General features: G+C 44.8%; 1 protein-coding gene across 1 annotated transcript; it reads left to right on the forward strand.

Annotated features, from left to right (window-relative positions):
* Nucleotides 1-2,009: 2,009 nt before the first annotated feature.
* card19 (caspase recruitment domain family, member 19) lies at nucleotides 2,010-5,572 on the forward strand. Its single transcript, XM_083770584.1, has 6 exons — nucleotides 2,010-2,042; nucleotides 2,895-3,034; nucleotides 3,586-3,742; nucleotides 3,903-3,965; nucleotides 4,579-4,644; nucleotides 4,768-5,572. Exons 1-6 carry the CDS (start codon nucleotides 2,036-2,038, stop codon nucleotides 4,878-4,880), a joined length of 546 nt encoding a protein of 181 aa, XP_083626710.1. The 5' UTR covers nucleotides 2,010-2,035; the 3' UTR covers nucleotides 4,881-5,572.
* Nucleotides 5,573-22,667: the final 17,095 nt, after the last annotated feature.

The raw sequence follows: 22,667 nt of genomic DNA on the forward strand, positions 1-22,667 counted from the left end.
GCTGTACTCTGTCGTCGACCCTAAGCCATCCCAGCCTGTCAAAGTGGGCAGGGGTGAGGTGGGTTCGGGGGGTGAGGCCAAGTAGGAGCCTGACCAGTTTGTTTTGGGAGGTCTGGAGCCTTGTTTTAAGGGCCTTTGAGGTGCTGTGGTACCAAGAGGTGGATGCATAGTCAAAGAAACCTTGTACGAGGGCTCCTGTTAAGGTCTTCAAGGTGTTTTTGTTGACCAGTGAGGATCACCAGTACTGCCGGAGAGCCAGGTGCCAAACAATCATCATTAAACACAAATGACACCAAACATATATGCTTTGACAATATTTGCAAAGTTCTCTTTTACAATTCACTGTGAGCTACAATAATAAAATAAAAATATGCACTCATGTCCATTAACACAGTCTTCCAAGCCGGCCAGCAAAGTTTGTTAATTGGATGCAACTGTGTAGTTTCGGTGTGCATTGTTCTCCATCAATGTGTATGGGTATAGGGCACGGGCTGCCCCGTGACAACTGTTATACAGAAGAAACAAGGCAGAAAGAAAAAGCAAGGTGCATCAAGAAACAATACGGTACACGAAGTGAAGCTTGTGCAAATTGTGCCAGATTTTCGATGTGTGTGTCACACACTTCCCCTTTAAAATAAAAATATATCACCAGTGACCAGACCCATCTCATGAAAGGGGCTGAAGTTGGCTTGACCATTTGTGGATGTGGAAAATACTTTTCTGGAAAAGCCAAAGCCCCATGGGAAATTGGGAATGTCCCTTTTTAACTTTTAGGTTATACACATGCTTAAACACTTTGTGGTCAATACATTGATCACCATATGTTGACTTCCAGGCAACATATGGTGGATATGCCTGAAATGAGAGCTCACTGGCAGATAGAGAAATTCAGGTATACGACCTACATACAAGTTTGCTAATTGTGTTAATATAATCATAAAATGGTGAGTGTAAGTACACATTTTATAATAATAAATTCATTATTCAACATTTTCACCTATACTGACATTCCAAAAACGGATGCATGTAGATCAGATTTTTGATATGATATATGCCCAAATTAGACATGCCAGGGCTTTATGGCCTTGGGGTAGCCCAAACATTTAGACTCTCGTAGAGGTTATGTTTGGGCTAGCCTAGCCCTGAAACACTGATTATCATGACAGTCATGACTTTGCACCCTGTTTTTGGCGCTCGCTACATTTACAACTTTTACGTATATATAAACATTCAGATTTCAAATATAAAGTACTCACAATTTGTCCCACGGGTGTTAGTTAGTTGCAGCACCAGCGATTAGAATTGCTGCATCCCGCGTTGTTTAATAAAAAGCATTTTTATCCGAGCACCCCGGCCCCCGGCTACTTTTTTCAAAAGGGGTTCGTTTGGGAAATCCACAGTTGCACACCGGGAGCGCACTCGCCTATTAGTCTGTATTGGCAGGGCGGTCAGCCGCCGCCAGCGTACCTATATCGAACACACCGAGTGCCACCCTTCTCCCGACCGATAGGGGCGCGTAGTTGAAAGCCAATGGCAAAATAACAGCTCGGATAAAAATGCTTTTTATTAAACAACGCGGGATGCAGAAATTCTAATCGCTGGTGCTGCAACTAACTAACACCCGTGGGACAAATTGTGAGTACTTTATATTTGAAATCTGAATGTTTATATATACGTAAAAGTTGTAAATGTAGCGAGCGCCAAAAACAGGGTGCAGTTAAGCCATGAACCATGCCTAGGGCTAGCCTTGGGGTACCGTGGAGGACCCTTGCGTTGGGGTAGCCTCTGGCTTTGACCATGCCCATGTGAGTGAATCCACGCTGCTATGTGTATTGTGTATGGCCAAAGCCAGGCTAGGCCATAGCCATTGGCCATAGATAGAGGCATAGGTCTTGAGTCCTGCTGACCATCATGCGGTAAATATTTCCTTTCCGGTAGGAAGGCCCGCTACGGCGCTGGCCACTCTATGCTCTCTACGAGTTCCTATGACGTCAGGGGGAGTGGCCGAACAAAGGACAGAAGAGAAGAATCGACAATGGGAGGTTTGTAGCTCACTCGCAAGTCGCAACTCGTTATAATCTGCTTATTTTACCATATATATGGTTTCTTTTAGACGAATTCGTATTAGTGTTGTCATTCGGTTTCAACTCTTGAACACGAAAACGACTAATAATACATTGTGCAAATATACATTCATGAATCATACGTCTTCAGGTTACAGTGTCATAAAAGTTTCTAACACCACCCTACGAGGAGTGTTTGGATGCCCTTGTTGACAGTTCAAGTTCAAGGAGTGGAAAGAAACGCACAAGCAATGTATCACCGTGTTTATAACTCAAATTCATAACGTAGTTATTATCACGAGAGAGCTGAAAACGGATGTTTTTTTTGTTTTTTTTTCTTCTTCCAACATGTCATGCTGTTCACTACCATTTGGCAGCGGTGGCCGAGTGGATTGCGGAGCGGGCTAGATATCGGAAGGTCGCCAGTTCGAATCAGCGGTCCGACACGTTAAAATTACCACCGTTGAAGTGCCCTTGGACAAGGCATTGAACCACTACCATGAAATGCTCCATGTGGGCCTGGCTGTAAACAAGTATCTGATGCTTAGTCCAGTTACCCTTGGTAAACTTGATTTACCAGAACGCATTTCTTCATTTCATCCACTAAGCATGCCCTGTAGTATCACAATCCTTTCTGAATATGTGCTTGGCTGTTCATGGACATTTTGTGAGCGAAAATCAAGACCTTGCCTTGGATCAAGACTATCATAGATGTAGTTTATATTATATTGTCTGAGTTTTACTTTCGTATGTTATGCAAATATAAAAATCGATACATCTATGGTAGTCTTGATCCAAGGCTAATAATGTGGACCTTTTCCTTTTTGACAGACAGCTTCCGTGACCAGCTGCTTGAGGACAACAGGTTCCTCAAAGCTGACCGCAGACTGGATACAGATATAGTGGACAAACTCATCCTGCAGCTGAATAGGATCTACCCTCAGATCCTAACAGACAAGGAGGCCACCAAAGTAAGTATGATCCTGAATATCAAACAGCTTATTCAGTGTCTCTATTGTTTTGCACCAAAGAGAGATGTAAATACCGGTAGGATATAGGCACAGCTCTTGAGCATCAGCATAAAGTCAGACTCGATAAAATACATCTATAGATAGTCTTGATCCAAGGCTGTGTTTATCCCATTTCTCAAGTTCTTGATTGGCAACTTTATGGCAAGTGGGTATGGAGTGCTAATGTAGAGACAAGCATTTGTATAAACACCAAACACATCTCATCTTAAAAATAATAATTATTGAGAAAAATGCAACATTTTGTGTTACAAAATTGCTGTGTGAACCGGTCTGGAACGGATGACATCGCTATGTCATGTTGTAGTATTGTTTTGTAGTCATCAGGCAGGAACAATCATCCGGAACTTCTTTTTCCCTCAAACCGGAAGAATAACAATACAAGCTCTCGTAGCCTGCAGCTTTTATTGAGAAAAATTGGTTTGAGAGGAAAGGAAGTTCTGGATTCCTTATTTCAAGGGACTGTTGGAAACTCTACTTGTGTGGTTGTCCAGTTCAGGGACTTGGATGTGGCCACCAGTCTTCGGCTAGCAGAGCTCCTGACACACCTGCAGGGAAAAGGTGATGAAGCATGTCGAGAGTTCTACAGGGCACTTCATCTGCACGTGGAAGATGTGTACTTCAGCCTGCCCACACGCCTCCGTCTCAGAGGTTAGCCTCTACAACTCTGTCCTCTATACCCATTATTTTTCTCTTAACCAATTAACCCACTAAAGAAGTAGTTCACCTAAAAAATACTTATCTTCTATCAATTCCATACCCCATGAAGTTTTTTTTTGTACAATAAACTCTTGGCCTGTCTTTGCTTCAGATGCATCAACTCCATTGACACATCCAAGTCTCTACCAGCAGAGATATGTCCTGAATGACAGAGGTAAGAGGAGTGGGGAGCCACTGTTGATGCAAAGTTGTGAGTAATACACACAGCAAAGTCCGGAATGTTATGTCCTTTATTTATTTACTTTACAGTGTAGCCTACCTACATCCTACAGAAGCTATGCTTAAGAAATCAGACCCTTAACATTTTGAAAACAAATCTGAGATCTATGAATATGATTGGGCAGATAATCCCAAAAGGCATGATAAAATAGAAGTGAAAAGGGAAGTAATTTGCATTGCTCACAAGATAATATTCATTATTCATTCATTATATAGATATTCCACTGTTACGTTCTTAGCTTACGCATGTTTCATGATAAATGCTTTTTATGTGATGGATTCCCATGCTTTTTGTTCGTGCTTAATGTAAATCGCTCTGGATTAAGAGTGTCTGCTAAATGCCTAAATTGTAAATTGTAATATAGTTAGATAAAATCTGGTTTTGAAACAATTTAATGTAAAAACTATATACCCCCCTCCGCCATTTTATATAAGCTGTTGGAGTTATAATATTCAACAAGTCACAAGTATCCGTTATGAACATAAGAAAACATAAACATAACATAAAGCACATGTTGACACTGCCATGCTCATCTTTCTTTTTCCAGATCCTCTTTTCTTTTTGAGCTGTTTCAGTGTTGCTGTAGGAATGGCAATATTGTATTACTACAGTGGTAAGTCCTCTTTCTTTCTTTCTTTCTTGCCATGCCATGTTAGTGTCGAAATCAGATATAGTCATCGGTTATTATAAACATTGTTCCAATTAATGCTGTTCATTCCCTGTTTCCCCCTTGTAGAATCTAAACTCACAGGTGGCTACAGAGCCCTTGGCATGGCAGCTCTGGGTCTGGGCAAAAAAGCTCAGGAGGTTCTCATATGGTACACAGAAAAAACCCTAAAAAATCAGTGAGTGTGTCGATCATCACAGCTACTGCAGTAATATCCTCTGAATGGTACCAAGACCAGGCCAACACATGAATTCAGGGGTTGTATCATGCATCTGTACATAATTGTTTATATATCGTTAATGCTTTGTTAATCTGAAAGGGAACAAGAAAATGCACTTTCAGATTTCCATTTTTCACCATTTTCATTTGATATTTCAGGTCTAGAATCTAGATACTGTTGAAGTTACAGTTACACATATAATAAGTAACTATATGTAATATTATGTTACATATGGGTTAACTAGTCTTGCATAGCCAGATGACCATGTAGATGACGGTCTACGCCTATGTCTAGGGACATCTAAATTAAATTAGGCCCACGCTAGCCTGACACTGAAATTTCATTTCGTTTCACTTATTTTTTTAATGGTAGCGATTCAGGGCAGGAGCCAGGCTAGGCCCACCCACCTCCAATACGAATGAATGCCTCTAACATCTTTGCATTAGTTTCTGTGAAGTAATTTGTTTTACATTTCCAAAATATTTCCACACAGTTTTAACCAATTCAATGAATTTAGATGTCACCTGTCATATCAGATAATAAGATTCAGTAGGTGGAGATCTCTGATCATCTGGTTATGCGAGACTATGGGTCAACAGTTTTTTCTTTTTCCAATTCCAAAGTGCATCAAATAAAGCAGCATTCCAATCACCAGTGCACACCATTTGAAAAGAAAACCGTGATTTTATACTAAACACACACACATACACACACACACACACACACACACACACAAAACATATTTAGGCCTACTACACTTTGAAAACACATTTTAAAACAACCTATAACAAGCATATCACCTATTAAAGTTCTCAAACTCTGCCCGAACCCGACCAGGCCCGACCTGACGTTTTAGGGCCGGCCGGGCCCAAAATATATGCTAATTAGTCGGGTCGGGCTGGGCCTCGGGCTCTGCGTTTCTGCTTTTTTTCCTTCTTTTTTTTTATATATATTTTTTCTTTTGTTTCTTTATTTTGTATATGATAATAATAATAAAAAAACATTTTGTTCTGTCTGACTCTGTAAGTAGTAAGTACTCTGTATTTATTTATTATGAAGCACTTAGTTAGTGCATTACTGCGTTTCACTTTTTAGTGTGGTTGCCCGAATGGGCAACCAGACTCTTGTAACTGTGACACTTTATTATTTCACTGGAGTAGTCTTTATTTTGACGCTTTATACCTCCCACACTGTACGCTGTACGCACTTGAGCCATATGTCAAATTGACCGGAAAAATCGGGAATCGTGTGCTTGTATTTTGTTAAGAGAAATGTTGTATAGTTTAATTGATATGAATTTATTAGTGAATTAAATTTCCCCATTGACATGAATGGGAAAAGGCAAAAATTCACATTCAAGTATTTGTTCCTCGGAGACTGTAATCACTATAGTTACAAAACTTTTAGGGATAATTCAACATTATCCCTAAAATTATTTAACCCTAAAATTTTATCGGTCGGCCTCATGGTGGCGCTATAACAGCCCACTTTACCTTTTGGCTTATAACTCTTGAACCGTAGGTCGTAAAATAAAAAATATTTTTTCCCTGGATTCCTTGGGTCATGACGCATCTCCCCATATAGGCCACGCCCATTTCCGCCATGATAGATTTTCCGCCAAAACACACTTTTTGCTTTTCCTCCTACAGATTTTGTCCAAATCTCACAGAAATCGGCACACGTGATCTCTGGACCCATCCAATTAAAACTGAACTGCAGAATTTTGAAAGTGCGTATCGTTCGGCCGTAATCGTCTTCCGAAGTTAGTAGGAGGGGCCTATATCACAAAAAATGCCATAAATCACGAACGGAATGTCCAATCCATCCCACATTTCAATCACATGTCCGGGGTGGTTCAATCAACCAAGTTCTAAAAGCAATTCCATTTTAATCCATAGGGGGCGCCGCAAATGCGAGAAATGTAACCGTTTGTCGCAAAAACATGAATTTCGGGGGTTAAATCCCCTCCGAATTACTTACGCATGATCTAAGGCGTGACTTGAAATTGTAATTGGCTGGCAATACTAGTGGGAGGGGCATATGTAAGCCACTGCGGCAACCACACTGCAATCTTTTTAAATTTGTGATGCCTTTGACAGATGTTTGTAGAAGTCGTTCAGTTATTGTTACATCATTTTGTAATTAACCTCTTAAGTCCTACATAATATATACACTTAGTCGCACAACAATGTTCAATTGTAAAAATGGCTGATCTACAAACTCACAACACAGCATTGTGAGGCTGTTTTTGAACATTTGTAAAGGATAATTTCACATGTTTCAAGTGATTAAAGGATGGATGGCTTTGCCGGCATTTAATGTGAATCACCACCAGCCCAGGTGAAATGTATGCATAGTTCTTGTGAGGCTGGAATCTATTTTACAGTATGGCTCTAGATGCGGAACATAGAAATGTTATGTCAGATTTTCACATTCAGAACCGTGTTAATCAGACCAGTGTGTGTCCATGTGGAAACCTCGTATGAATCTGATCTCAGGTCAGAATGGGTTAATCAGACCAGTGTGTGTCCATGTGGAAACCTCGTATGAATCTGATCTCAGGTCAGAATGGGTTAAATACTACTGAAGTTTCACTTGTAAGTTTGGGTAAGAAACTGTTTTTTTTATTTTTTTTTATCAGCTTGCAGAGACTTTTTGTCTAATCACGTGGTCTGGTTCTTTATTTTCTTTACTTTATACGATAAAGCGTCCAGTACAGGAGTTATGTACAATTTGTCAATTTGCAGGTATTTAGAACAAAATTATAGACTCAAAATCTATACATGCTGCAAGTGCTCCGTCTTCCAATAAATAAGGTTTATCAAGTAGAAATACATGTTTGGTTATGGTGACATACATTTTGTGCTTGTACATTTACATGACATTGGCAGTTATAAATAAAATATGTTTTGAGTACTGAGTTATTTCACCGAGCTGGTTCAGTTCAGGTGAAGAAGTTTAAATGGTTTAATGTTTGAAATTATGTTAATTAATTTATTATTAGCCAAATTTGTTTGATACATATCAAGTAGTGTCTAATGGGGGTCTAATGGGGGCTCAACAAATGTGGATTTGGGAACAACTGCAGACTGCAGTACAGTATTAAGTTATTAACAGATCCCTGATTGATCTAAAAAAGAATCCACAAATCACCAACAACACAGCAATAAGGCATTAAAACGTTTCCTTTGGAAAGTCAGAAAGTGACGTGCAAAATAAAAAATAAAATCTGCCAATTTATACACACTATGTTACACGTATACCGACGGTAGGATACCGTGTCTTTTAGGGGCGTTTCTGTGGTCAAGATAGGGCTTTTTTTTTGTACTGTAGCCTACCTGTCAGTTCTGCTGCTGGAGTCGGGTCTTCATGTAGGCTATAGCCTATGTGGTCTTCAATGTATAGCCTATGTGGCGTGAACACTAAATCCAGGCTAAAATCGCGAGATAGTCAGCAAGTCATTAATTACAGAAGTATTTCACACACCTTTGATTCGCTGTAATAAAGGAACTAAAAGGTGATCATGAAGCAGAGGGAAACACAAAAGTCAGTTGGCAGCGCCACAGCCCAGCGACACCCACGTTGTGGCCAGAAATGTCACTCCGTTTGTAAGCTAAAGGATCCCACATAATGTAGGTTTGTAATAATGTTGTTTTTTGATGAATTGAACAATGTGGACTTTTGATGAATTGAACAATGTGGACCCTCTTAAACAAGTGTAATGCTTAATTGGGTCGTCCACTCACAGTTAACAGTCTTTGTATTGAGTTTGTGCTTGAAATGTACTGTAATTCTACAAACTATTAATAAAATATTTAAATCAATCAATCAAACCAGAGCTAGACTACACCATGATATATTATTAGGAGTACAATAACTTGGCATTGTGAATAAAAAGGTATTAGCCACAGTGGGGTTGCAGTGTAATGTAATGCTGAAGGTTTAATCACAGGGCTGTCTGCTTTATGTATTATGATTAAACGTGCATTCTGGTATATTGTGAATCAATGATTGAGAAAAACATCAGAGGGGTTTGAACCCGTGAAGTTACATAAAGTTGTATTCAAAGTCGGGTGTCTAAACCGCTAGACCACTGAGGACGCTGCCAGGAAGGGGACTCATGTCTGTATTGACTATTTATAAGCCGTGACGTAACCCGCTTCCGGGTCTTACTCAAGAAAGCTCCACGTCCTCGCGGGCGTGGCCTCACGTCACACCCGGAAGGAAGTGCCGCCCCCCCTCAAATACGGAAGAGACGCGTGGAGGGGGTTTTGCTCAGTGTTGTTTTGCCACGTCACCATGTCGGTCGTCGTCGTGTCCGCAGCAAGCAGGTACGTTCAATGTTATTTAATACTTAACGTTGTTGTTGTTCAAACATCTGTGATCACTTTATGATAACTTTGTTGTGATGTTTATATATTATGTTCGTGCCACTCTGTAAAACCGTGTTCGAGTAGCCGAATGGTTACCGTCGGCGCCTAGTAGACTACGGCCAGGGCCCGGGTTCGAGTCCCCATCGAGGACTGAGAGTTTAGCTTCATTTCTTACCAAACTAACACAATTGTTTTAGCTTTTCTCGTCGAGGTCCATTATTCATTCAGTATTTGAGCCTAAAAATGGTGGTCCCGTGGCTCAGATACCGAATGAATAAAGGACCTCGACTTGATGCAAACAAACAGTTGTGTTTGTAAAGAAGAAAATAAACTCGGTCATCGACTGGGAAGTGAACCCGGGCCCGGTTGTTCACATTATTACCATCGACGGTATCCATTGGGCTACTGGAACATGGTTTTATATAGCCCTCCAAGCAGAACCCAAATGCTACTGAAGTTTCTGACATTTGTTCGACCCAGTGCATTGGGTCCTGTTCCACGTCGTCCATGCCACCTGATTAAAACATTTACTGGCTCATGTTTACATGTTAAAACGCCTCCCCGCGCTCTTTGACGATATTCTTCAGTATGAGGCTTTCTGAATATGTAAAGTATAAGTACACATACATACCTTTGCGAATATCTCCTGTGGCGCGGAAGCCGTTAAGTATTTTTAATATATGTTTGCCCGATTTGGAAGCTTGGATTCTTCTTTTCCTTCCTTGTTTATTGACACCTCATTGTACCGCCTATCTGGCTAGCTAGTGGCGCTATAGCTATGACACAGCAGATCAGAGGCAGGGACGTAGCCTCACAAGCCAACCGCACACCGGGAGGCGGTACAATAAACGGTAAACAAACAAGAAGAAATAAAGCGACCAAATCGGTCAAACAAAGATTAAAAATACTTAACGGCTTCCGCGCCACAGGAGATATTCGCAGCTGGATGTATAGCTACTTAAAGTTACCGATTTCAGAATAACTCAAGGAAAATAATGGCGTCACATGCCGCGGGTCCTATTTTAGAGAGAATCTCCACATCCGCATTTAGGAATTTCCATACGAAAATACAGTAGTGAGCAGGGACCCAACGTAAAACTCAACAAAATATCAAAAAAGTTTTACGTAGGGTCCCGAAAGGGGCTAGGTTTTATAATGTAGTTAATAACATATATGAACACAACACAGTAGGAACAGAGCATTCTGGTTCACGACGGCAGCACGCTAGCTAGCTAACGAACTAGCGTGTTCGTTAGCTAGCTAGCGTGCTGCCGTCGTGAACGTGCACAATGATAGTCAACGGACCAGCGCGTTCATGTGTTTGGGGCCAGGCTGCAATACCTTCATTCGGCCACTATGTCCATTTGGCCTCAGGGTTTCCTCTGGGTGCCTTTTCTCTATTCATAATATACTCTATGCTCACAATGGTGGTCAGTGGCTCAAATGGGTCTGAGAGGCTAAATGGCCTCAAATGGTGGTCCGTGGCTGAATAAATAATCGACTAGAGGTGAACAGAGTAGTGTTTAGATGGTTCTGTTATGACTGCATGCTGTAGTGTTTAGATGGTTCTGTTATGACTGCATGTTGTAGTATTTAGATGGTTCTGTTATGACTTCTCCTCTGCATGTTGTAGTGTTTAGATGGTTCTGTTATGACTTCCCCTCTGCATGCTGTAGTGTTTAGATGGTTCTGTTATGACTTCTCCTCTGCATGCTGTAGTGTTTAGATGGTTCTGTTATGACTTATCCTCTGCATGCTGTAGTGTTTAGATAGTTCTGTTATGACTTCCCCTCTTCATGCTGTAGTGATTAGATGGTTCTGTTATGACTTCTCCTCTGCATGCTGTAGTGTTTAGATGGTTCTGTTATGACTTCTCCTCTGCATGCTGTAGTGTTTAGATGGTTCTGTTATGACTTCTCCTCTGCATGCTGTAGTGTTTAGATGGTTCTGTTATGACTTCTCCTCTGCATGTTGTAGTGTTTACATGGTTCTGTTATGACTTCTCCTCTGCATGTTGTAGTGTTTTAATGGTTCTGTTATGACTTCTCCTCTGCATGCTGTAGTGTTTAGATGGTTCTGTTATGACTTCTCCTCTGCATGTTGTAGTGTTTAGATGGTTCTGTTATGACTTCTCTTCTGCATGCTAGATGGTTCTGTTATGACTTCTCCTCTGCATGTTGTAGTGTTTAGATGGTTCTGTTATGACTTCTCCTCTGCATGTTGTAGTGTTTAGATGGTTCTGTTATGACTTCTCCTCTGCATGTTGTAGTGTTTAGAATGGGGGTGGGCAACTTTGACGATGGAGACTATATTTCCACTATATTTCCACTCTCACTCCAGAGGGCCACGTTGCATATTGCTGTTGTAGCAAAAATAGCCGATGAACAAGCTCAAAACGGGTCACAGTGCAACGCGTTTGGGGCTTATTGATCAGCTATTTTTTCCCCCCCAAGACGGTGGATTGTGGCTTGCCTTTAACAGCCTTCCTGCTGTTATTTGTCATGTTGGTGTTCTCTATATCTTTTCGTCCTGGGCATGACGTTAAACTGTTCCGTTCGAGAGGACCGGCGACCCTCGAATGTAAACAGCCACGAAAGGAAACTATGTGTGTGTGAGGTGTTCTATCATTTCATTCCAGTACTACTACTTTGGGTAGTGGCTGGACGTTTGTGTAGATATTGAAAAGGAGGGGGCGAGCAGGCTACCTTGTGGTAGGCCGTTCTTTTGGGCTTTCCATTTACTCCTCTGGTCATTTAACTGGACATAGAAGCGCCTGTTGTTGAGGAGGCTTTTCCTGACCATTGTGCGGTGTTGGACAGTGTCGTAGGCAGCAGAGAGATCTCTGAATGCTGCTCCAGTTATTTGTTTTCCCTCAAACCCATCCTCAATGTGTTGGGTGAGGTTGAGCTCTGTCCAGTACAGGACGGGACGGAAACCAGCGTGGTCTTTAGTCAGCTTGGTGTCTATGAGTGGTATGAGGCGTTGGAGTAGCAGCCTCTCTTGTAGGTGATGCAGAGGAGGGAAATGGGTCGGTAGCTCTTTGGGGGTGATGGGTCTTTGCCAGGTTTGGGGATTGCAACCACTTTGGCCTTTCTCCAGACAGAAGGGATGGTTTTCTGTGCCATGCATTTATTCAGTATCCCCACGAGCCAGGTCTTTGCGTTAGGTCCCAGGTGCTGTATCATTTCTGCCAGTATGTCATCAATCCCTGCTGCTTTTCCGGGTTTCAACTTTCCCATTGCAGTTTCGAGTTCTTCTAGGTCGAAGGGTTTGGTTTGAGGGCTGGCTGATTGAGGTTGGTCTGATACCACTGTGTGATGGTATTCTCCTGTGGGTCGGTGGCGGTGTTGGTCACAACTGGTGGCCAACAGTCGTAACCAACACCGCCACCGACCCACATAGAATACCATCGCACAGTGGTATCAGACCAACCACAATCAGCCAGTCCTCAAACCAAACCCTTCGACCTAGAAGAACTTAAAACTGCAATGGGAAAGTTGAAACCCGGAAAAGCAGCAGGGATTGATGACATGCGGGAAGAAATGATACAGCACCTGGGACCTAGCGCAAAGACCTGGCTTGTGGGGATGCTGAACACGTGCATGGCACAGAAAACCATCCCTTCTGTCTGGAGAAAGGCCAAAGTGGTTGCAATCCCTAAACCTGGCAAAGACCCATTATCCCTGAAGAGCTACCGACCCATTTCCTTCCTCTGCATCACCTACAAGCTCTATGAGAGGCACTAACATTTCTGAACAGACTATATTTACATCAATATGTCTGGGTCCCCACATACTCACTCAGGGTTGACGTGTCACACCTGCAGTGATGGGAGGGGCACCAAAATGTGGTGTTTTGATTGGTTGATGGGGGCACTCCCTTAGTATAAAAGTGTATGTTTTGTGTACACATGACCTGATGAAGATCAAATAGATCGAAACGTTGTCAGTATTTCAATACAGAACGTTTTTATTACACCTGTGATGTGCGGGCTCCATCCAATACCTACACCAGTTGTGATGCAACAGAGTTTGCTGTGACCGTTGTGAATTATGGGTGGTGTGGTCTTTGCCAAGACGGTGGATTGTGGCTCATGCCTTCCTGCTGTTATTTGTCATGTTGGTGTTCTCTATATCTTTTCGTCCTGGGCATGACGTTAAACTGTTCCGTTCGAGAGGACCGGCAACCCTCGAATGTAAACAGGAGTAGCAGCCTCTCTTGTAGATGATGCAAAGGAGGGAAATGGGTCGGTAGCTCTTTGGGGATGATGGGTCTTTGCCAGGTTTGGGGATTGCAACCACTTTGGCCTTTCTCCAGACAGAAGGGATGGTTTTCTGTGCCATGCATGTATTCAGTATCCCCACGAGCCAGGTCTTTGCGTTAGGTCCCAGGTGCTGTATCATTTCTGCCAGTATGTCATCAATCCCTGCTGCTTTTCCGGGTTTCAACTTTCCCATTGCAGTTTCGAGTTCTTCTAGGTCGAAGGGTTTGGTTTGAGGGCTGGCTGATTGAGGTTGGTCTGATACCACTGTGCGATGGTATTCTCCTGTGGGTCGGTGGCGGTTTTTCGCGTCTCGGTTCCTCAGGTGCAAGCTGCATAGTTGGGTTTGTGTGTGTCTTTCTTTTTCTGTCTTTCTTTCTTAGGACGGAGATCAAGGTAGACGCCGTTGGAAGGCTCAACACAAGCCGATGCCCCTAGAGATCCATCCCAAAGCTTCCCTCAGGGAGTTCAGCAAGCCAGCTAGCCAGCAAGCCTGCCCAGTCAGCGAACGCAGCCAGTCGGCTCCGCCAGTCAGCCAGTGTAGAAAGTCAGGCTGCCAAGCCAGAGCATATCAGCCGTTGCAGTCAGCCACTGCAGCCATACCAGCCTTGCTCAGTCAGCTCAGCCAGGCCTCTCTCGAGGCCTGGCTCTCTGTCTGCCTGGCCCGGTCTGCCCTGCCCTGCCTTGCAGCAACAGAACCAGCCTTTCTGGCAAGCCAGCCAGCTCAGAATGCGAGCTGAGCAAGCCAGTGCAGCAGCAAGCCCAGACTAGGTTACCGCAGCCTTACTGTGCAGCCACAGCCACTCAGCCAAGACCAGCAGGAGCTGGCCAGGCTCCAACCCTTGCAGCGCAGCCTTAGGCCGGATAGTCCCCCTGCCTGCACTTTGTTGCCTTCCTGGCCTGTCTGCCTGCCTAGGCGCCTCGGTCTTCCTGTCTGTCTGCCTTGGCCTGCCTGTCTGAAACTGGTTTAGACTAACTGCGTGCTTGCCAGCTGCGTTGGCTTGCTGAGCTCGTATTCTGAGCTGGCTGGCTTGCTAGCAAGGCTGGTTCTGTTGCTGCAAGGCAGGGCAGGGCAGACCGGGCCAGGCAGACAGAGAGCCAGGCCTCGAGAGAGGCCTGGCTGAGCTGACTGAGCAAGGCTGGTATGGCTGCAATGGCGGACTGCAAGGGCTGATATGCTCTGGCTTGTCAGCCTGACTTTCTACACTGGCTGACTGGCGGAGCTGGCTGGCTGCGTTGGCTGACTGGGCGGGCTTGCTGGCTAGCTGGCTTGCTGGGCTCCCTGAGGGAAGCTTTGGGATGGATCTCTAGGGGCATCGGCTTGTGTTGAGCCTTCCAACGGCGTCTACCTTGATCTTCATCCTAAGAAAGACAGACAGAAAAAGAAAGACACACACAAAGTCAACTAAGCAGTTTCCACATGAGGAAGGCAGGCAGGAAGGCAGGCAGGCACAAGCTGCCTGCGTGCTTGCTTCGCCCTCCAGTTGCTGCTCCAGTTATTTGTTTTCCCTCAAACCCATCCTCAATGTGTTGGGTGAGGTTGAGCTCTGTCCAGCACAGGACGGGACGGAAACCAGCTTGGTCTTTAGTCAGCTTGGTGTCTATGAGTGGTATGAGGCGTTGGAGTAGCAGCCTCTCTTGTAGGTGATGCAGAGGAGGGAAATGGGTCGGTAGCTCTTTGAGGATGATGGGTCTTTGCCAGGTTTGGGGATTGCAACCACTTTGACCTTTCTCCAGACAGAAGGGATGGTTTTCTGTGCCATGCATGTGTTCAGCATCCCCACGAGCCAGGTCTTTGCGTTAGGTTCCAGGTGCTGTATAATTTCTGCCAGTATGTCATCAATCCCTGCTGCTTTTCCGGGTTTCGAGTTCTTCTAGGTCGAATGGTTTGGTTTGAGGGCTGGCTGATTGTGGTTGGTCTGATACCACTGTGCGATGGTATTCTCCTGTGGGTCGGCGGCGGTGTTGGTTACGACTGTTGGCCACCAGTTGTGATGCAACAGAGTTTGCTGTGACCGTTGTGAATTATGGGTGGCTCCCTGAGGTCCTTGATCGCCATTGGGTCCAACAGTGGTCATTGAAGCGTGCACACACACATGCACACATGCACCTACACACGCACAGGCGCACATGCGTATGCACACCTGGACCTTTAAATGAACAACAACACAAAAACTAAGGCTCTGGTGTCGGACTTCTGGTTTACCGGAACGGGGTTCAACTCCCTGCAGTGCCCTGCTCAATGTGTTGTATTTCATTCATTGGTCCATGGTCTCAGGTCATTGAGCGGCGCGCTATAGTGCGCGATTCTTCATCATTGTTGAGGATTTGAAAAAAGGTTAAATCGCAGAAAAGCGAAAGGCTAAAGTCCATGGTCACGGAGGGCATACTATAGTATGTTGTTTTTCTTTTTTTGGTGGTGTGCGGGCTCCATCCAATAACTACACCAGTTGTGATGCAATAGAGTTTGCTGTGACCGTTGTGAATTATGGGTGGTGTGGTCTTTGCCAAGACGGTGGATTGTGGCCCATGCCTTCCTGCTGTTATTTGTCATGTTGGTGTTCTCTATATCTTTTCGTCCTGGGCATGACGTTAAACTGTTCCGTTCGAGAGGACCGGCGACCCTCGAATGTAAACAGCCACGAAAGGAAACTATGTGTGTGTGAGGTGTTCTATCATTTCATTCCAGTACTACTACTTTGGGTAGTGGCTGGACGTTTGTGTAGATATTGAAAAGGAGGGGGCGAGCAGGCTACCTTGTGGTAGGCCGTTCTTTTGGGCTTTCCATTTACTCCTCTGGTCATTTAACTGGACATAGAAGCGCCTGTTGTTGAGGAGGCTTTTCCTGACCATTGTGCGGTGTTGGACAGTGTCGTAGGCAGCAGAGAGATCTCTGAATGCTGCTCCAGTTATTTGTTTTCCCTCAAACCCATCCTCAATGTGTTGGGTGAGGTTGAGCTCTGTCCAGCACAGGACGGGACGGAAACCAGCTTGGTCTTTAGTCAGCTTGGTGTCTATGAGTGGTATGAGGCGTTGGAGTAGCAGCCTCTCTTGTAGGTGATGCAGAGGAGGGAAATGGGTCGGTAGCTCTTTGGGGGTGATGGGTCTTTGCCAGGTTTGGGGATTGCAACCACTTTGGCCTTTCTCCAGACAGAAGGGATGGTTTTCTGTGCCATGCATTTATTCAGTATCCCCACGAGCCAGGTCTTTGCGTTAGGTCCCAGGTGCTGTATCATTTCTGCCAGTATGTCATCAATCCCTGCTGCTTTTCCGGGTTTCAACTTTCCCATTGCAGTTTCGAGTTCTTCTAGGTCGAAGGGTTTGGTTTGAGGGCTGGCTGATTGAGGTTGGTCTGATACCACTGTGTGATGGTATTCTCCTGTGGGTCGGTGGCGGTGTTGGTCACAACTGGTGGCCAACAGTCGTAACCAACACCGCCACCGACCCACATAGAATACCATCGCACAGTGGTATCAGACCAACCACAATCAGCCAGTCCTCAAACCAAACCCTTCGACCTAGAAGAACTTGAAACTGCAATGGGAAAGTTGAAACCCGGAAAAGCAGCAGGGATTGATGACATGCGGGAAGAAATGATACAGCACCTGGGACCTAGCGCAAAGACCTGGCTTGTGGGGATGCTGAACACGTGCATGGCACAGAAAACCATCCCTTCTGTCTGGAGAAAGGCCAAAGTGGTTGCAATCCCTAAACCTGGCAAAGACCCATTATCCCTGAAGAGCTACCGACCCATTTCCTTCCTCTGCATCACCTACAAGCTCTATGAGAGGCACTAACATTTCTGAACAGACTATATTTACATCAATATGTCTGGGTCCCCACATACTCACTCAGGGTTGACGTGTCACACCTGCAGTGATGGGAGGGGCACCAAAATGTGGTGTTTTGATTGGTTGATGGGGGCACTCCCTTAGTATAAAAGTGTATGTTTTGTGTACACATGACCTGATGAAGATCAAATAGATCGAAACGTTGTCAGTATTTCAATACAGAACGTTTTTTTTACACCTGTGATGTGCGGGCTCCATCCAATACCTACACCAGTTGTGATGCAACAGAGTTTGCTGTGACCGTTGTGAATTATGGGTGGTGTGGTCTTTGCCAAGACGGTGGATTGTGGCTCATGCCTTCCTGCTATTATTTGTCATGTTGGTGTTCTCTATATCTTTTCGTCCTGGGCATGACGTTAAACTGTTCCGTTCGAGAGGACCGGCAACCCTCGAATGTAAACAGCCACGAAAGGAAACTATGTGTGTGTGAGGTGTTCTCTATCATTTAATTCCAGACTTTCCTTCGTTCATTCCCAACTTCACTGTCTATCTCCTGTGTTCTCCATTCATCTTGAGCGATACACAGTTGTCTGATGTGCGGGGGGAGGTGCCGGCTAGTGCATAAAGGCACGGGACAGGTGTTGTCTTGACGCATCCCGTGTTGATGCGACAGGTGTCATTTAGGGCTGTGTCGACCAATTTGGTGTGACGTGATCGGCTCCAGCTTGAGCAGGCATACTCTGCTGTAGAGAAAGACAGGGCCATGGCAGTTGCACGGATTGTTTGTGGGTCTGCGCCCCTCTTGGAGTTCACTAGTTTTCACAGGATGTTATTGTGGGTGTTGACCGTGGCTTTTGTGTTCTCCAGGTGTTTTTTGAAGAAGAGGGTCCTGTCCAGTGTAACTCCAAGATACATGGGGTGGGTATGGTTGGAGAGTTTGTGACCATCCCAAGTGACGCTCAGTTCTTTTTTCGCGTCTCGGTTCCTCAGGTGGAAGCTGCATAGTTGGGTTTGTGCGTGTCTTTCTTTTTCTGTCTTTCTTTCTTAGGACGGAGATCAAGGTAGACGCCGTTGGAAGGCTCAACACAAGCCGATGCCCCTAGAAATCCATCCCAAAGCTTCCCTCAGGGAGCTCAGCAAGCCAGCTAGCCAGCAAGCCTGCCCAGTCAGCGAACGCAGCCAGTCAGCTCCGCCAGTCAGCCAGTGTAGAAAGTCAGGCTGCCAAGCCAGAGCATATCAGCCCTTGCAGTCAGCCACTGCAGCCATACTAGCCTTGCTCAGTCAGCTCAGCCAGGCCTCTCTCGAGGCCTGGCTCTCTGTCTGCCTGGCCCAGTCTGCTCCGCCCTGCCTTGCAGCAACAGAACCAGCCTTTCTGGCAAGCCAGCCAGCTCAGAATGCGAGCTGAGCAAGCCAGAGGTTGGGTGAGGTTGAGCTCTGTCCAGCACAGGAGCGGCCGGGACGGAAACCAGCTTGGTCTTTAGTCAGCTTGGTGTCTATGAGTGGCATGAGGCGTTGGAGTAGCAGCCTCTCTTGTAGGTGATGCAGAGGAGGGAAATGGGTCGGTAGCTCTTTGGGGATGATGGGTCTTTGCCAGGTTTGGGGATTGCAACCACTTTGGCCTTTCTCCAGACAGAAGGGATGGTTTTCTGTGCCATGCATTTATTCAGTATCCCCACGAGCCAGGTCTTTGCGTTAGGTCCCAGGTGCTCAACTTTCCCATTGCAGTTTCGAGTTCTTCTAGGTCGAAGGGTTTGGTTTGAGGGCTGGCTGATTGTGGTTGGTCTGATACCACTGTGCGATGGTATTCTCCTGTGGGTCGGCGGCGGTGTTGGTTATGACTGTTGGCCACCAGTTGTGACGCAACAGAGTTCGCTGTGATCGTTGTGAATTATGGGTGGCTCCCTGAGGTCCTTGATCCCCATGGGGTCCAACAGTGGTCATTGAAGCGTGCACACACGCACGCACACACACATGCACCTACACACGCACGGGCGCACATGTGCATGCACACGCTAACCAAATGTAACTCTGAGAGTGTAACACATGTAACCAAATGGACCCTTACAGCTCTAACTCTGAGAGTATATATGGTGGCCGACGGGCACGTACAGGTCTAGTGGGTCCATGTCTGTAAGTCTGAGAGTGTAACACATGTAACCAAATGGACCCTTACAGGTCTGTCATTCTGAGAGTGTAACACATGTAACCAAATAGACCCTTACAGGTCTTTAACTCTGAGAGTGTAACACATATAACCAAATTGACCCTTACAGGTCCAACACTGGTTATCGAAGCATGTACACACGCACGTGTAACCAAATGGATCCTTACAGATCCAACACTGTTTTTTGTTAATCATCGAATGAAATGTGGGAGGTCGGCAAAAGAGAAAGTTTAAAAAATCAAAGCAAAGGTAATTCGAAAATGTTATTTTTGTGCTTTTGTGTTTCTCTTCTTTATACATTACTTTACTGTTTGAAATGTAAAATTTACATTTCAACGATAGGACCTGTAAAGGACAACACAAAACCTAAGGCACTGGTGTCGTACTTCTGGTTTACCGGAACGGGGTTCAACTCCCTGCAGTGCCCTGCTCAATGTGTTGTATTTACATGGTTCATTGAACGGGGTTCAACTCCCTGCAGTGCCCTGCTCAATGTGTTGTATTTACATGGTTCATTGAACGGGGTTCAACTCCCTGCAGTGCCCTGCTCAATGTGTTGTATTTACATGGTTCATTGAACGGGGTTCAACTCCCTGCAGTGCCCTGCTCAATGTGTTGTATTTACATGGTTCATTGGTCCATGGTCTCAGAGGTCATTGAGCGGCGCGCTATAGTGCGCGATTCTTCATCATTGTTGAGGATTTAAAAAAAGGTGAAAATCGCGGAAAAGTGAAGGGCTATAGTCTATGGTGTCGGACTGCATACAGGTCAAGGTAATTTATACTGGTCAAGGTAATTTACACTGATCAAGGTCATTTATACTGGTCAAGGTCATTTATACTGATCAAGGTCATTTATACTGGTGAAGGTCATTTATACTGGTCAAGGTCATATATACTGGTGAAGGTCATTTACTAATCTTATGAAGGTCATTTATACTGCTCAAGGTCAGTGATTGATTGATTGATTGTCGAATTACAGTACATTTCAAGCACAAACTCAATACTAAAAAGTTCCAGCATGTGTCTCCACAGTAAGCTGAATAACAAAGTGTGAATGTAGTTTCTAGGTGAAAGTGATTTTTAAATTTCCCCATTGACATGAATGGGAAAAGGCAAAAATTCACATTCAAGTATTTGTTCCTCGGAGACTGTAATCACTATAGTTACAAAACTTTTAGGGATAATTCAACATTATCCCTAAAATTATTTAACCCTAAAATTTTATCGGTCGGCCTCATGGTGGCGCTATAACAGCCCACTTTACCTTTTGGCTTATAACTCTTGAACCGTAGGTCGTAAAATAAAAAATAGGCCACGCCCATTTCCGCCATGATAGATTTTCCGCCATTTTGAATTTTGTCCAAAACACACTTTTTGCTTTTCCTCCTACAGATTTTGTCCAAATCTCACAGAAATCGGCACACGTGATCTCTGGACCCATCCAATTAAAACTGAACTGCAGAATTTTGAAAGTGCGTATCGTTCGGCCGTAATCGTCTTCCGAAGTTAGTAGGAGGGGCCTATATCACAAAAAATGCCATAAATCACGAACGGAATGTCCAATCCATCCCACATTTCAATCACATGTCCGGGGTGGTTCAATCAACCAAGTTCTAAAAGCAAAAAACATGAATTTCGGGGGTTAAATCCCCTCCGAATTACTTACGCATGATCTAAGGCGTGACTTGAAATTGTAATTGGCTGGCAATACTAGTGGGAGGGGCATATGTAAGCCACTGCGGCAACCACACTCATTTGCATAAATCACGAACGGAATGTCCAATCCATCCCACATTTCAATCACATGTCCGGGGTGGTTCAATCAACCAAGTTCTAAAAGCAAAAAACATGAATTTCGGGGGTTAAATCCCCTCCGAATTACTTACGCATGATCTAAGGCGTGACTTGAAATTGTAATTGGCTGGCAATACTAGTGGGAGGGGCATATGTAAGCCACTGCGGCAACCACACTCATTTTGTTTCATTTGTTTGTGTGCTGGCGAGTTGCGAGTGCGACTGGCGAGAGAGAGAGAGAGAGAGAGGGAGTCGGAGAGTTTGTGCGGCGCTGGCAGCCTGGCACTAACCTGACGCTGCCAGATCCAAGAAGCTTGCTACACAAATTTGTTTCACAGCTTATTGGGATCTGGGATCGCGGAAGCAAATTCGATGACGGGGCTGTTCCTTTTTTTCAAGATACTTGGTAGATGATTGGATGGGACCGTCTGTCTATCACCGTGTGGGCGTGCAAACACAACCAATCATATTGACGTGTCTATATAGCTTCACATCCGGTTTCGCCCATGTCCCGCCCTTAGCTCACGCTGATTGGTCCGGTACTGAACGGATTTTTGTCAGCTCAACTGTCTGAGAGATCCCAGATGAATGCTGTGTTGGGATACATGGTTACCCAATACCGCCCTCATCTGGCTGCGTCAGGTTAGCCTGGCACAGCAGGGGGCTGCTTTGTTATTGGACGAGCCAGTAATGACTAATGAGCAATTGAGTATACAGAATGATATATACTTCATTGTAAGCTGGTGTTGCGCACCAAATAGCCATTCAATCTACAAGACCACTGAAGTCTACAATGCATCACGATCAGACACGTTTAGAACTTGCAGATCAGTTCTTTACACAGGGCCATAAAACCAGACAGTAGCAGATAATGTGATGGTGGGCGTGTATCGGACAGGTTAACAACAGGTCAGTGTCTGAAACAAAACAGAATAGGCTACAGATGCAAAGAGATGAGTAGCCTATGATTAATGAGCATTGCAAAACGGAAAATGGATATCGCTAATATTAAAAGAAAACTTGCAGCCGGTGAATATGGCGTGATCGCTAAGGAGGGAGCGAAGGCAGTGGTATGGACAACTTTTAAACTAGTTGTAGACTGCAGGGTAGCCCTGGTCCAAGGCTTACAGCGAGCCTCTCTCTGGGACTCGCTGTAAGCTTTGGACCAGGGCTAACTGCAGGGAAGGTCTTAGAGTATGTTCAATGCATAAAATGCAAAACAGTGCTGTCCTATGACAGTAAAAGGACCGGAACATCCACGATGGGCCGTCATAAAGACAAAGTTTGTGCATCGATGCCACAGCAGAGCACCACAGGTCAGTCATCAATGGCCACATTTGTGAAGAAGAGTGCAGAAAGTGTCC

The sequence above is a fragment of the Protomyctophum parallelum genome (assembly GCF_964188405.1).
Source record: "Protomyctophum parallelum genome assembly, chromosome: 8".
Classification (NCBI taxonomy): Eukaryota; Metazoa; Chordata; class Actinopteri; order Myctophiformes; family Myctophidae; genus Protomyctophum; species Protomyctophum parallelum.